The 14,932-nt window shown below is 33.6% G+C and overlaps 3 protein-coding genes across 4 annotated transcripts in view; 2 read left to right on the forward strand and 1 right to left on the reverse strand.

Moving 5' to 3' along the window:
- LOC105108330 (metal-independent phosphoserine phosphatase-like) overlaps positions 1 to 1,833 on the reverse strand; it is a 3,083-nt gene extending 1,250 nt beyond the window's left edge. Inside the window, exons 1-3 of the mRNA XM_011002603.1 lie at positions 1,671 to 1,833; positions 1,500 to 1,580; positions 160 to 288 (exon numbers count right to left, since the gene is read on the reverse strand). Of these exons, the coding sequence (XP_011000905.1) occupies positions 160 to 288; positions 1,500 to 1,580; positions 1,671 to 1,763 (303 nt within the window). The 5' untranslated portion in view covers positions 1,764 to 1,833. The remainder of the gene's footprint in view (positions 1 to 159; positions 289 to 1,499; positions 1,581 to 1,670) is intronic.
- Positions 1,834 to 1,992: 159 nt separating this feature from the next.
- On the forward strand, positions 1,993 to 4,746 carry LOC105108331 (SEC1 family transport protein SLY1-like). The gene is made up of 2 exons (XM_011002604.1): positions 1,993 to 2,182; positions 2,458 to 4,746. The coding sequence occupies exons 1-2, from the start codon at positions 2,152 to 2,154 to the stop codon at positions 4,293 to 4,295; spliced, it is 1,869 nt and encodes a 622-aa protein (XP_011000906.1). The 5' UTR covers positions 1,993 to 2,151; the 3' UTR covers positions 4,296 to 4,746.
- A 1,337-nt stretch (positions 4,747 to 6,083) lies between these two features.
- Positions 6,084 to 8,597, forward strand: LOC105108334 (isocitrate dehydrogenase [NAD] regulatory subunit 1, mitochondrial-like). Of its 2 annotated transcripts, none has more exons than XM_011002606.1 (4): positions 6,084 to 6,700; positions 7,097 to 7,336; positions 7,774 to 7,852; positions 8,042 to 8,597. In XM_011002606.1, the coding sequence occupies exons 1-4, from the start codon at positions 6,209 to 6,211 to the stop codon at positions 8,314 to 8,316; spliced, it is 1,086 nt and encodes a 361-aa protein (XP_011000908.1). In that variant the 5' UTR covers positions 6,084 to 6,208; the 3' UTR covers positions 8,317 to 8,597. The 2 variants fall into 2 exon arrangements, with proteins under 2 accessions (XP_011000908.1, XP_011000907.1); XM_011002605.1 differs by having other exon boundaries at positions 6,091 to 6,730.
- Positions 8,598 to 14,932: the final 6,335 nt, after the last annotated feature.

The raw sequence follows: 14,932 nt of genomic DNA on the forward strand, positions 1-14,932 counted from the left end.
GGGGGCGGGGGGGCATAACATCTGTCTGCCAGCCCTTGCTAATTATAGATAATTTTCCTAGTGAACAGCATTATGAGGAAAAACACTTTTCAAGCACTTCGGTGCAGCAGATAAGTAGATGCACTAAATAAAGAATGTTCATTGGGTTAGGTAACTCACTTTACATTGAGGACCTTCAAAAGGAAGATTCAAAACAGATGCAACAACTTGGGCAGTGTGGCTCGTTCTTGCAAATGGAGAGTAGCAGATGCGAACACTTTCAAGTGGTATGTTTCTCTCTTTCAATTCCTGCACAGATTATACAGTTAGATGGATATGCAGCGGACTCTTAAATTTGCTGAAGGGGGAAATCAACAACTGTAGTTAAAGAAAGCCAATTACTAAGGGATAAGAAAGAGTTCCATCAAGCCATTAGTAATTGTGGCTTTCTCCTTATTTATACCGCCAACCTTGATATCATTGGCAAAAGGAATTCACAAAAGCATAAACAAAGTTATTTGATGCTCAGCATGATATGCCCTTGTATGCTACCAAGTGCCAACTCCCCACCCAGAGGCTCCACTCTCATTTGCCATATTGTTCAGTCTTTACTTTCTCCTTGTTTATAGAAAACCTTTTGTCAAACCATCCTCTATAACAACATCAAGCATTTTTAAATATTGGCTTTTCAAATTCTTTCCTTCAACTCTCTCACACATCAATTATCTCTACAACAACATCCTAGAAATCTTTCATTTTCAGTCTCTGTCATCCAAAATGCTTCCAACAAAGTGATACCACAGCCTATCCAAATTCAGACTACCATCATTTTCCAATGTACCCCATTCTTGCATAATTCTTAGAGTGATATTCCCAGCTGACATGCATACGTTTATATTCTCTTGCAAATAGTAATTGATTGTCCACCCTCAACACAACTCCTACAGGAAACAACTACTTTCTTCCCATAACCTCTTGTCAATTTTAAGACACGCCAAACTTTGATTTCTTTGGTCCTTTTATGTCTTTACAGTACAAAGTTTGCAAAAGTTGTGGGTAGTGCTCAAACAGGGATAGAAAGCAAGTTGAAGTACATAATTTTGAAAACTCACATAATCAACTCAACTATTCCTTCTAAACCCAAGGTTTGGCATCTTCAACAGTTTTGAATATTCAAAACATCATCAGAAACCTGAACTTCTTAGTTTTTCTAAAGGACCTTCCATGTTTTGCTGCTTATGAAATTGAAAAACCCCAAGTCATAGACTATAATATCTTAAACCTCTCTAACTCTAGGAATTCAAGGATTTGTCCGAAAAAGGTGTCAATTTTTTTCAAAATACAATCAGAATTGCCCTTTTATTTTGTGAATTACGATACCCATAAAATTAGAACAAAGCCTAAGAACCAGCTAGTCTATGCAAATAGAATACATAGGAAAACTGATAGCAGATTAGAAGGATAAAACATGAAAAATGTTATCTTTTTGAAAAATGCAATCTTCACATTGAAATACACACCTTAAGGAACAATTCTCCAGCCAACTTTGCCTGACCAACACCTTCATCTGCTAATTGGTATTCTTCCTTGATCCCATTTTCCTGTTATAAAATCACCCACTGGTTATAAACAATCACTGAAACAGGTTTAGGAATAAAAGGTAGAGTTTTTAAAAAGATAGGTAGTAACACCATAGAGGAAACAATGAGACCCTTTTCATTAGGAATGCTCTTTCCATGCCTTAAAACCCAATATTTGTTTCTCAAACACAATATTTTTTCCATAGCCAGAATCTCTCTCTCTCTTCTCCTCCACACTCCCCTCCCTCTTCTTTTGCCTGTTCCTAAAAATCGGGCAGATGACCACATATTTAATGCTTCATGTCAATTAGGTGGCAGCTCCTCATTGGTCAGGTCGAGTAATAGTCAACAAAGTCAAGAAAACGAATTCTAAACATATGACGTGTTATAATTCTATCGGATAATCAAGATCACACTATAATGAAGCCGACGTCATTGAATCCAACATATATAGCCAAACCCCTAATGTCTCCATTTTAGACAGGGAAGCTAACAATGAAGGGATAAATTGAAGAGAGAGAGACTAGAGGGTAACAAATTTACACTCCGAGATTTCACTAAGTTCATTTTTTTTTTCCTTTTTCCTACTGTTATGGCTCTCAATCTGCGTCAAAAACAAACAGGTCAGTGCCTTTTCTCCATCTCTCTTTAGATCTCTTGTGGAATGAAGCAATAACCCATTTGTTCCTACTGAGTTTTAAGCCCAAATAACCTCCTAAGTTCATTCCTTTTTTCTTAATTTCATGTATTTAGTGAGTAATTTTTTATTTTGATGTGAACCCATTTTGTATTATTTAGATTTGATCCCAAATTACACTTAAAAGTTTTTGTTCCTTTTTGTTTAATCTGATGTGTTTATTGAGCAAGTTTTGTAATTTCATTTTTTTTGGGGCTGCAGAATGTATAATCCGGATGCTAAATCTGAACCAACCTTTGAATGCAACTGGTACTGCTAATGAAGAGGTTTACAAGATCTTGATCTATGATAAATTTTGTCAAAATATATTATCTCCATTGATTCAAGTCAAGGATCTGAGAAAACATGGGGTTACTCTTTATTTCCTTATTGACAAGGATCGAAAGCCTGTCCATGATGTCCCTGCTGTGTACTTTGTTCAACCAAGTCAAGTTAATGTTCAGAGGATTGTTGCTGATGCGTCACGCTCGCTTTATGATAGCTTGCACCTTAATTTTTCATCATCTATTCCTCGTCCGCTTCTTGAGGATCTTGCATCTGGGACATTGAATTCGGAGTCCATAGATAAGATTTTGAAGGTGCATGACCAGTATTTGGAGTTTGTGACTTTGGAGCATAACTTGTTTTCGTTGGCACAGAAGTCTTGTTATGTTCAGTTGAATGATCCATCTGCTGGTGATAGAGAGATTGAGGAGATTGTTGAGAAGGTTGCTAGTGGGTTATTTTGTGTGTTGGCAACACTCGCTGTTGTGCCAGTTATTAGGTGTCCAAGTGGAGGGCCAGCAGAGATGGTAGCGTCAGTGTTAGATCAGAAGTTGAGAGATCATTTATTGTCGAAGAACAATTTGTTTACAGAAGGTGGGGGTTTTGCCAGCTCATTTCAGAGGCCAGTTTTGTGTATATTTGATCGAAATTTTGAATTGTCAGTTGGAATACAACATGATTTTAGGTATCTTCCTCTTGTTCATGATGTTCTTGGCTTGAGGCTTAACAGGTTGAGTGTGCCAGGGGAAAAGGGTGGGATGAGGTCATATGAATTGGATAGTTCTGATCCATTTTGGGTGGCAAATGGGTCCCTGGAGTTTCCTGAAGTTGCTGTGGAAATTGAGACTCAATTGAACAAGTATAAGAAGGATGTTGATGAGGTTAATAGGAGGACTGGAGGAACTGATGGGGCTGAGTTTGATGGGAAGGACTTGATTGGGAACACCAAGCATTTGATGAATGCTGTGAACTCGCTGCCTGAATTGACAGAGCGGAAGCAGGTGATTGATAAGCACACAAACATTGCAACTGTTTTGTTGGGTGAGATCAAGGAGAGGTCTCTTGATTCCTATGCGAAAAAAGAGAATGACATGATGGTCAGAGGAGGGATTGATCGGAATGAACTTTTGGGTGTGCTTAGAGGGAAAGGAACCAAGATGGATAAGCTCAGATTTGCAATCATTTACCTTATATGTTCTGAAAGTATTAATCCGTCAGAAGTGGAAGCCATTGAAACTTCTCTAAGGGAGTCTGAGGTTGATACTTGTGCATTCCAGTATGTGAAGAAAATGAAGTCCTTAAATGTGTCATTGGCATCATCAAATTCTGCCAGTCGAAGTAACATTGTTGATTGGGCTGAAAAACTTTATGGGCAGTCAATTAGCGCTGTGACAGCTGGTGTGAAGAATTTATTATCTAGTGATAGGCAGCTGGCATTAACGAGGATTGTGGAAGCTTTGATGGAGGGGAGGCCAAATCCTGATGTGGATTCTTACCTTGTGTTTGATCCTCGAGCTCCCAAGTCAGGCTCTGGGACTAGTGGCAGCCATCTGAAAGGGCCATTTAAAGAAGCTATAGTGTTTATGATCGGTGGTGGTAATTATATGGAGTATGGAAGCTTACAAGAATTTGCACAGCGTCAGCAGCCTGTCAAGCATGTTATATATGGAACAACAGAAATCCTCACTGGAATTGAGTTCGTTGAGCAGCTTACATTATTGGGGCAGAAGATGGGATTGGGTAGTACTGTGGCTTCTCCTGCTCCAACCCTCTAGTTCAGGTATTTTTGTATATGCATTTTAGGGCCAGCTGTTTCATGGTTGATGCGTGAAAAAAAGGAGCTACGAATGTTGATTCAGCATAAATGGATTGTTGGCAGAAAAGGTTTTGAAGCTGGTTAATAGCTGAGAATTAGGTTTTCTTATTTCTTGCGTATAACGCTATATGGAGGCTTTCTCAAATAGAACTTTCACTTTCTTTGACACTCTGGAAGGATCCCTTTTATGTTCATTATATTGAGAGATGGTATCCGCCATTAAAAAAAGGTTTTCTGAGCTTCATTGAAGTTAATCTTTGTATGGTTAGAAAAAAAATATTTCATTTCTTCTTTCGCAAATGTGATTGCTAGAGAATTATTTGTTAGTTTTAATCCGTACAGTGTATGCATGAAGGTTCAATTATTTCAACATTTGTTAGATGAAGAATTGAGTGCTTGATAATTGCGTGTGTAGGCGATCTATCAGGATGCCTATGGTTTTGCCGTCATTGTCTTTTAATCCAACCTTCCTTTTTATCTGATCTGTTGTTTGATGACTTAGGCATCAGATGTTGGCATTTCCTTGTCATTGTTCATTATCAGGCTGCAAAACTTTGGAAGAAATAGCTACTGGTGACAACTAGGGGTGGGTACTCATTGTATATTTCATCATCTTCTGAACTCAACTGTTTGAGTTTGAGGGTCACCGAATTTAGGTGCTCTATGCCGAGTAATATCCTGGTTCCGATGCAGAATGATAAACCAAACTGCCATATGCAGACTGCCAATTGAGCTCTATAATTGCCCTAATCATCGCTGTAGCTTTAAAAGGTTCAAATATCCCATCACCTTCCAGGATAAATTGTTGGGAGGGAAGCTTTCCAAATTAAGAACCCTGATGTGATGTGGTGTGGTGTCATTTACAGGCAATTACGATGCAGATTGTTCGACCAAAGACAAGGCAGCAGGTAAATGGTATTGTAGGTGTAAGCTTCTCTTAACTGTTGATGAACCTTTGAAGGCCCGAAGCTGACTGTAGCAAAGAGGAACACAGGATATATTCAACATTGAATCCTATTTTTCTCTTAAAAAATAAAAAAATTGTTTCTCAAAACAATGAAGGGTTGAATTTAGCTCGATTTTTTTATATATTTTTTGTCAAATGAAGGATATAATTCCCTTAATTAAAACAAAGTGTTAAAACACTACTTAAAACATATAGGCAGGTTGATGTAAGTAAAACCTTGTTATTTTATTTATTTTATTTTATTTGTATTAAATTATTAAGCTGTTCGAGTCCTTAGCTGGGTTATATCCGGATTGGTATTGCTGAGAGATTTCTTTTCTAGGCCTTTCAATATAAGATGGTCCAAAAATATAAAAAAAAAATCAAAATCCCTAAAAAATATTTCATAATTCATTACAGAGTAATAAAATAAAATTATAATATTTATTCATAAATCTGAGTTTCTATTTTATTATTATTTAATGAATAAAAAATCTAGATATGCATACCATATTCATCCAAGTTTAAGGCAGCATTACTCAAGTGCCATTTATTATTTAATATAAAATAAAAAAGTTAAACAAAAACATGCCCCAAATCTTTCCTACAGTTATTGACAACAGCATCCTTTATCAATGTTTATATTTATTATATGGACAATGTTAACAAATATTCTCCGAAGGACCTAACTGAAAGCTTTCAAAACATCTGATATCTGATTGATAGAGTCTCCTGTTTTAGAATTTAACTGAGAATAAATATATACAATAGGGACTAAATTTAAACTTTCCTCAACATTTTCACTTTCCTCTTCCTTCCTATTTAGTCTCCTCGATTACCAAATTACCCGCCCTTTTCTCCCTCTCCTTTGATGGCCTCCAAGCCCTAATTTCCAAAAATCAAACACAAAAAATCCCTAAGCCTCCATGGCTCGCCGGCCTTTCTCCCTCCTCAAAGCCCTAACCAAACCCACCACCTCCTTCTCTCTAACCCCCATCCCAACTTCCCGGCCCGTTACCTACATGCCGCGACCCGGAGACGGAACACCACGCGCAGTCACCCTCATCCCCGGAGACGGAATCGGGCCCTTAGTCACCAGCGCAGTAGAACAAGTAATGCAAGCGATGCACGCACCGGTTTACTTCGAGAAATACGAAGTCCACGGCGACATGAATCGCATTCCGGAAGAAGTTATCGAATCGATTAAGAAAAACAAAGTTTGTCTGAAAGGAGGATTGAGGACTCCGGTCGGTGGTGGTGTCAGCTCGCTGAATGTTTCGTTAAGGAAGGAATTGGATTTGTATGCTTCGCTGGTGAATTGTTTTAATTTGCCAGGGTTACCTACACGGCACGAAAATGTTGATATTGTTGTTATCAGAGAGAATACTGAAGGGGAATACGCTGGGCTTGAGCATGAGGTCGTTCCTGGTGTTGTTGAAAGCCTTAAAGTAATCAACCTTTATTGTTTGTTTGACTTGGTGAATTGTTTTGTTGTTTATTGTGTTAATCATTAGTTAATGATTTGTTAATTGTTTTGTTAATTATCATGATCGTTGAATATTTGTGACCCACTAAAGGGACATGTTGATTTGATGGCTAAACTAGTATTATTCTATAGCCCCTCATGATCAATAGTCTCTCTTGTGATAATTATGTTTTGCTTATTCAAGTTCGAGTTTATGTAGATTGAAATCTTATAAAACTGATTTGACGATTATTTGTTTCATTTTGAATAATTACTTTTTGTTGTGTGTGATTTGTTCGGTTTTATATTATATATAATGGTGTGTTGATGGTGACGAATGTGTTTTTAGGTGATAACAAAGTTTTGCTCGGAGAGAATTGCGAAGTATGCATTTGAGTATGCTTATTTGAATAATAGGAAGACAGTGACGGCAGTGCATAAGGCAAATATTATGAAACTTGCAGATGGGTTGTTTTTGGAGTCTTGCAGAGAGGTTGCGAAGAAATATCCGAGTATAAAGTATACTGAGATTATTGTGGATAATTGCTGTATGCAGCTGGTTTCGAAACCTGAGCAATTTGATGTGATGGTAAGTGATTTTTTGAAAACTTTTGTTCATTATTGTTTGAATTGGTGTCTATGGGGGATGTTATTCATTATTAGGTGATTTCTATGTATTTATGGTGTTGGTATGCAACCTTGGTTTTGGAACAAGTCTGTTGTTCAGCAGCAGGTCTCTCGGTAGCATTTGCTGTGTTGAGAGAATTATCAGTTCATATGGTTAGGGAAAAAATTGTCTTGTGATTAAATGAAGCACCCTGTTTAATAATACAAGGATGCTAAAACCACGGTGTAAACTAATTGAGAATTAGACTTGCAGTTTTGTCTTTTCACGTCTCCTCACTGGGCTTCTTGCACTGACTACTGTCTGCAATCAATAGCCTTATGCATGCTTGATTGTCAACTGTTTGGCACTTTTGACTTTAGACCTTTTCACTAATGAAAGCTCTGTTATGCTATGTACAGGTTACTCCTAATCTTTATGGCAATCTTGTGGCAAATACAGCTGCTGGTATAGCTGGAGGCACTGGTGTCATGCCAGGAGGTATGAATTTGGTTAAAGTTCTAATTCTGCAGAAGACTTCTCCCTACCTTCTTTAAGGAGTTGTAGGTTAAGGAATCCTAATCTTGGAAGCTGTTAGGAGCTTGATTGTTCCACGTCCTTTGGACCTTTTCTGTTATTATCAGCTCTATAAGCTTGCCTCATAATTTATTGAGTTTTTGGCGACTACAGGTAATGTGGGAGCTGATTATGCTGTTTTTGAGCAAGGTGCTTCTGCTGGAAACGTGGGAAAAGAAAAGATGGTGGAACTAAAGAAGGCAAATCCAGTGGCTTTGCTCCTCTCGTCTGCCATGATGCTGAGACACCTTCAGTTTCCTTCATTTGCTGATAGACTTGAGACTGCAGTGAAGCATGTAATATCTGAGGGGAAGTGTCGAACCAAAGACCTTGGTGGAGACAGCACCACACAAGAGGTTGTAGATGCTGTAATTGCTAATCTGGACTGATCCGTACCAGGAATTCTGCCCCTTATTAGTCAGCCGTTGTTTCATATTATGATGTCTTCCTGTGCAAGTATCGAGCCACCGTTCTTCCCCCCCTCCCCTGCTATACAAGTTAATCCTATTCTACTGCAGGATTATCTTATAGTGTCTGTTATTCTTTTTCTTTTCCTCCCAAATAAGTTTAGGCTTTTCCTTTCTGGTTGTGAGGGAATCAGGGAACGTATTAATAAGAACCTGCCCCTGATTGTTCAGTTGAATGAAAATTTTCGCATTTGTTTCACCCATTTCAGCTATATTGCTCCATCCTTTATGGAATCTTGAGCTCTGGAACAAGCAATTGGTTTTGAGTTCTCAAAGGTAGGCACTGCTAAATGGCTATTAAGACTAATTAATTACTAATAACGTGAATAATCACAGCCAGGTCGAGGCAACCCAACCCACAAAAAATCCCAAGTGTCTAGCCGAAAACAGCAAAATAAATATGAATTTTGACTTTTAGCATATAAATTGTCAATGGAATAGATGATGGAGATTAGATTTATCCCAGATTGAAAATTCAAGGACTCAGCAAGTCCTGCACCTGAATTTGAGTGTATACCTAGTTTATGATCTAAATTTAGAGAGGAAGCTGGGCTATCAACTATCTTAAAAATGTACACACTCTGTGTTCGGCGAGGGGACACCCAATCTGTTGAAAAGCAAGATTTGGAGGAACGTGGTGATACAAAAAAGTAAAAGTTGGTGTTGGAGACGTCATGGATGAGGAAGGAACGGGCTTTGTCAGAGAGGACGAGTAGCCAGTGAATATGGAGGAGCCGAAGTGCAAGTCCTGTAAGAGTACTCTTATGGGGGACAGAGTCGACGAGGAAGGACTGTTTGAAGGATACTGTTCTGAGGAGGAGGATTGTACTGCGATCTGATTGTCCGCTGCTGAGAAAAGGAGATTACATAAAAAGTAGGAAGAAACCGTAATTACTAAGGTGTTGGGGAAGAGAGTAGGGTACCGCTACTTGCAAGCCTACTCTCAGTCAGTGGAGGCTAAAGGATGGAGCGAAATCTGGGCAATGATTTTGTATCTGGTTATGAGGATAACTGCAGGACAGTATTATTGGGATGGTTTCGGATCATATTCTTGCTGTGCGCCAATGGCATCCACATTTTGATCCTGATCGATGAGAGACGCCATCATTGATAAAGCAGGTTGCGTTCGTATACCTGACCCATCTAGAATACCATGACAAGGGCTTGTTGACTCGGATAGGCAAATACTATTGGCGCCAGAACCGTGCACGTTGATGTTACTACTGATCTTGCAGGTGCCTGAACTTCATTCAATTTGCACATTGCTTCTTCTTCATCTCGTAGGTGCCGACTTCCAACTTGTTCACATTTGCTTTCCAACATTGATTAGCTATTTAAAATGGAAGACACATGTTTTGGCCCAACAGACGCTAGTCAAAATTTCAGTTCAAAATCCAACCCAATTAACTTAGATATTTAAAGAAAATAGTACTTATTATTCCAGAAAAGTTGAATAAACAAGCAAGCAATTCCCTTTTTTTCTATTAGAAAATTGACTGTGAAAAGATTTAAGAAGTGTATAAGTTTTGTTTTGAATTGATGATGAATGATTTAAGAAATTTAATTAAAGTATTAGGGTATTAGTTGATATAAAATGAGCTGATTTAATAAATAGAATAATGAGTTGTCGAAGAATATGCTTTGTTTTTATGTGATCTGTAATTTTAAAAACTAGTTAATCATGACATTAGAAATCCTGGTCAACCAGTTGTTTTAAATCAATTAATCAATTAATTATTTGCTACAAGTCGAATGACAACTCTAAATTGATTAATCAGTCAGCCTGTAATGGTAGTTGATCAATTAAATTAACCTAACAGTAAAGTTTTAGTGAATATATTAGATTCGATTAGTTTGAGTTATATTTGGATTAATTGGGTGAAACAGTTTAACTGAATATTTATATTTAGATCTCTAAATTAATAGTTTTAAATTTTTTATGATATTTTGCTTGAATTTATTTTTTGGTATTTTATGTATCCAGTTCTGTTAACATTCCTCCTGAAGATTATCAGTAGCCTCCAGTTCTGCATTTGTTTTTCTTTTGTTTTTGTTTTTTTGTGTGAATGAGATAATTTTTAAAATGTATTTAATATAGATAAATCAATACGTTGATTATATGATAAGAACAATTATTATTTTATTGAATATTTATTCATATTATTTTATTTTTCGAGTACTCATATTGAACAAAATTATATTCGATATGATATATATTATTTTAATCAACACACAAGTATCTATTATATTTTAATATTAATATACTTGTTAGTACCTCTATACTAATAAAGCTACTAACAGAAGATAATTAATCTATATGTATATAATTTTATACATGCGTAGGTAGTAAGAGAGTCAACTTGCAGCTATTAATTTTCTTATAGTGGTGTTAAGATTTGTATTTCGAGTCCATAACAGGCAATACAGGAGTAATATCATAAAAACACTCCATCTATATTAAGTTTCATGGCGGATATATTATAAAATAAATTATATAAATTCAATAAAAAATAATATGATATTTATTACATTGTGACAACAAAAAAAACCAAAAAAAAAAAAATACCGACATGAACTCAGAAGTTGCTGGCAGACCACCCTTCAGTGCGCAAGGAACTGATAGTTGTACCATGTCTGAAATTAAGAAGCCTTCAAAGTAGGCGTAATTGACACACAAACACACACACACGCACGCACATGGTTATAGCATCAGTATTATGTGTTTAGGAGGCCAAGCAAGAGGGGATCCTGAAAAATAAGACAAAACTCAGATTCCTTGCTCCCAGGGGGATGAGCCCAAATCAATGACTTTACATTTCGAGGTTGTAGGTCTTAATTATACACCCTAATGCTACATCCTATGTCCTTTAATTGTGAAGCACTTTTTATTTATTTATTTATTTATTTAATTAATTTCTTAATTTGCAAGGAATCTCTCTGAATAATTATAATATAGCGTTTGATTGGCAAGGAAGCTATGTGAAAATATATATATATGTGACTCTTAAGGAATAATTGGACAGTTAAAGTCCTTCCATTTCTTATTATTATTATATTATTATTATTATTGTTATTCAAAGAAATAATTTCATGGTTAAAGAAATCTACTTCCCTTTAACATTTATACATTTATTAAAAAGATTTGATTAGTCTTTAATTTGACTAACAAGGTTCCAACAGCACTCTAAAATAAACTTTAAAACAAAGAAAATAGATTGATTGGCCACTAAAATTTATTTCAATGTGCGTTGACAAGGTATCTAATGCCAACTCTTCTTTAATTTTATCTACTTGCCACCGTCCTTGAGAGAAGCCAAAGGTTATCCGCCAGGGTCCCTTTTTTTTTATTTTATATACATATATAATAGTAAGGGTGAATCGACACCATTAATTTCCAGTTTCTTATTGTGTTTTTAACTGTATTTGCAATTGTTTTTAAAATGTTTTTGTTTTAAAAAAATCTTAAATTAGTATTTTTTTAATATTTTTCAATGATTCTGATGTTGTTATATTTAAAATTATAAAAATATTATTTTAATATATCTATTTTGCACTAAAAATTATTTTTATATATCTCCAAGTGAAAAATACTCTCCACTCAAACCAATAAAAGATTTCAAGATTTAATAATCACCCCTCACTAAAATTAATACTGCAAGACTCAAATAAATAGGGTGATTTTAGTTATGTAAACTTTTTGGCTTGGACTCAATTTTTATGTTTCATGCTTAGGTTTCGTACAAAATTATGCGGAGATATAGAAATAAGAAGAATTAATCTTTCACTTAATTTCAGCACTGTTTCGAATTGTGGTTCAGTTGTATTTTAAAAAGATTTTGAATTGTTTTTTGTATTTTTTAGACCGTTTTCATCATATATTGATATTAAAAATAAATTTTAAAAAATTAAAAAATATTTTTTTAATGCATTTTCAAATAAAAAACACTTTAAAAAACAATCTTTATTATATTCTAAAATAAACTCTACATATAAATAAATTATACAGAAAGGATTTATCTAGAAGAGAAAATCACTCCACCTAATATATCTATTTTTTTTTTTTCATGTAACAAAAACCTAAGTTTTCATATGTAGATAAGAGATAGAGACAGAAATACATGGAGTTTTCCTACAAAACTCACAAAATATATATAAAAAAAAACTCAAGTTAAAATTATCGTTAGATTTATCAACTCAAGGGTAAATGAAACAAACTCTACACAAGCTTCAATGAATTTGTCATTTGAATAATAAGACATGTCAATAAATATAGTACTATATCTATAAGTTGCTTTTGCTTCAAAGAATTAACCACTATCTATTTCACTTTTATTATGTATAACTCTACTAGCTATGAGTTTTTTATTATTCAAGGCTATATTATTTATTTTTTTATATATTATTATATTATTATAGATGAATTGTAGATGGACTATGCAAAAAAATTTGTATTTTCAATTTCATACCTAAACTTTTTTTTTCTAGCAACTTAGTCCAAATTAAAGACTACTAAATTTTGATTTTTTATGAAAAGATGGGATAAAAAAAAAGTGAAATGAAAAGGATTTCAAATATGAGTGACGTGACATAAGTTTCCTATAATTTTCCTATAATTTTAGTACCTCAATATTTTTTTTAATTCAATGTTGGTATAATTTTTTTAAAAATCTCTAGTTGAGAGATAAGAAAAAGCGGTCGCTAGATTCCTAAGTGTTGTTGATACCAATTTATACCACCAAAATAAATGATATTTATGTCAAATAATTTCATCTAATAAGAAAAGTTCATATTAGATATTTTTTTATCTTTAAAATTCATGAAAAAATAGATTTGAATTTGGGTTGATTTTTTATTTATAATTGATTTTAGTTTTGGAAGATTTTTTTGGATTTTTTAAGGTCATAGATAGGTTTATTACAACTCCTACAATGATTTAAGTAAAAAACAGGTTGAAAATAAGTTTTTTCTTAAAAAAAACTAAACCCTGATTTTTTAACAACAACAATGGTTGAAATCTAGGCAAATCAAATGATTTTTTCAGAAAAAACTTGGGACAAACCCCAAATGCAAAGCAAAGAAAAAAATTGAGGGCCCAATCACACAAGCATCCTCGTGAACCCTAACAAAATAGGCCAGGTGGGTTGGGACAAGCTAGCTTGCTAGACCCAGTAATATTTAGCCCTTACTTCTTTTTTTAAATTAATATTTTTTATGTTTTTTCTCTAATTCTTTTAATTTGTATATAAATTAATACCCCTTCTCTCTTTCATTTTGTTTGAAGGGCCCTTTTTAAATTACAATTAGTTTGTAGTTATGTATTTAAATTTAAAGAATTTTTTTGATTTATCTATAATTTTTTTATCTTCTTCTATATGGATGAAATTTATTTTTAAAAATAAAAAAATTATTTTCAATAATATTTTTAATATTTGCATCCCTAGTGTTATTTATTTCTTTTATTTTATTCTATCAATTTAATTTGTTTCTTTATTTTCATTATCATTTATTTGAATAAAAAAATATTTTAATAAATAAATTTAGTGAGCATAATTAGATAAATATTTTATCTTTCAAGATTAAATATCTTGATATACACTCATATATTATTTTTTCAGATTTTATTTTTAGATATCATTAATAACTTTTTATTTATTTATCTATTTATATAAATATTCTTGATTTATTTAATTATATATATGCATATATATCTTTATTTGAACTTAAATTTTTTGAACTACAGAAATATACTAATATATATATATATATATATATATTAATTTTTGTATAAAAAATAAAAATATTTCATTCGTAACAAGATGCATATATCACTTGGATAGTATAAGGAAAGGAAAACGGCTTGATCGGTGTACGCTGACAAGATGCAGGCATAAATATAACTAATTAATGCTTCAAATTCGACGAAGCTAAAGGTTGAGATTATCTGTAGGAAATTCGAAATTCCCTTTTCTCACACATGGAAAATAGTATGGCCAGTAGAATCATGAACCTATGAATATCTTGCTGATTCTAGGGTGATCTTGGATATAATGAGTTGGATTTTTACCACAATTATATGTAATTTAATTTTTAATATATTATAAAATACAAATTCAATCAATTTAGTTTTTTGGACTCGAAATATATTATGAATAGTATAGACAAGTTGAACATATTAATTTTTATTATTCAATGATCTTAAAAGAAAAATAGGGTTGCAATTCTTAGAACTAGATAAGATTTCTGAAATACATATATTAAGTACAACTTAAAAACTATCATAATTTTTATATAAAAACAAAACAAAACAAAATCAAACTAGCAGAAATAGACTATCAATGTTTTATTAAATTTGTGATTTGAATGAGAAAATAAAAGTTCAATCTATATTCTTGAAATTTTTATTTTTTTTAAATGATTTCTTGGTTATGAAACAAAAAAAATTGGAATTGTAAAATATATTGTTGTATTATCATATCAAATTTAAAATAAAAAAATAATTATAATTTATGTGAAAGTAAAGAATTAAGAGAAGGGAAAG

This window comes from Populus euphratica, unplaced genomic scaffold (assembly GCF_000495115.2).
Source record: "Populus euphratica unplaced genomic scaffold, PopEup_1.0 scaffold190.1, whole genome shotgun sequence".
Lineage (NCBI taxonomy): Eukaryota > Viridiplantae > Streptophyta > Magnoliopsida > Malpighiales > Salicaceae > Populus > Populus euphratica.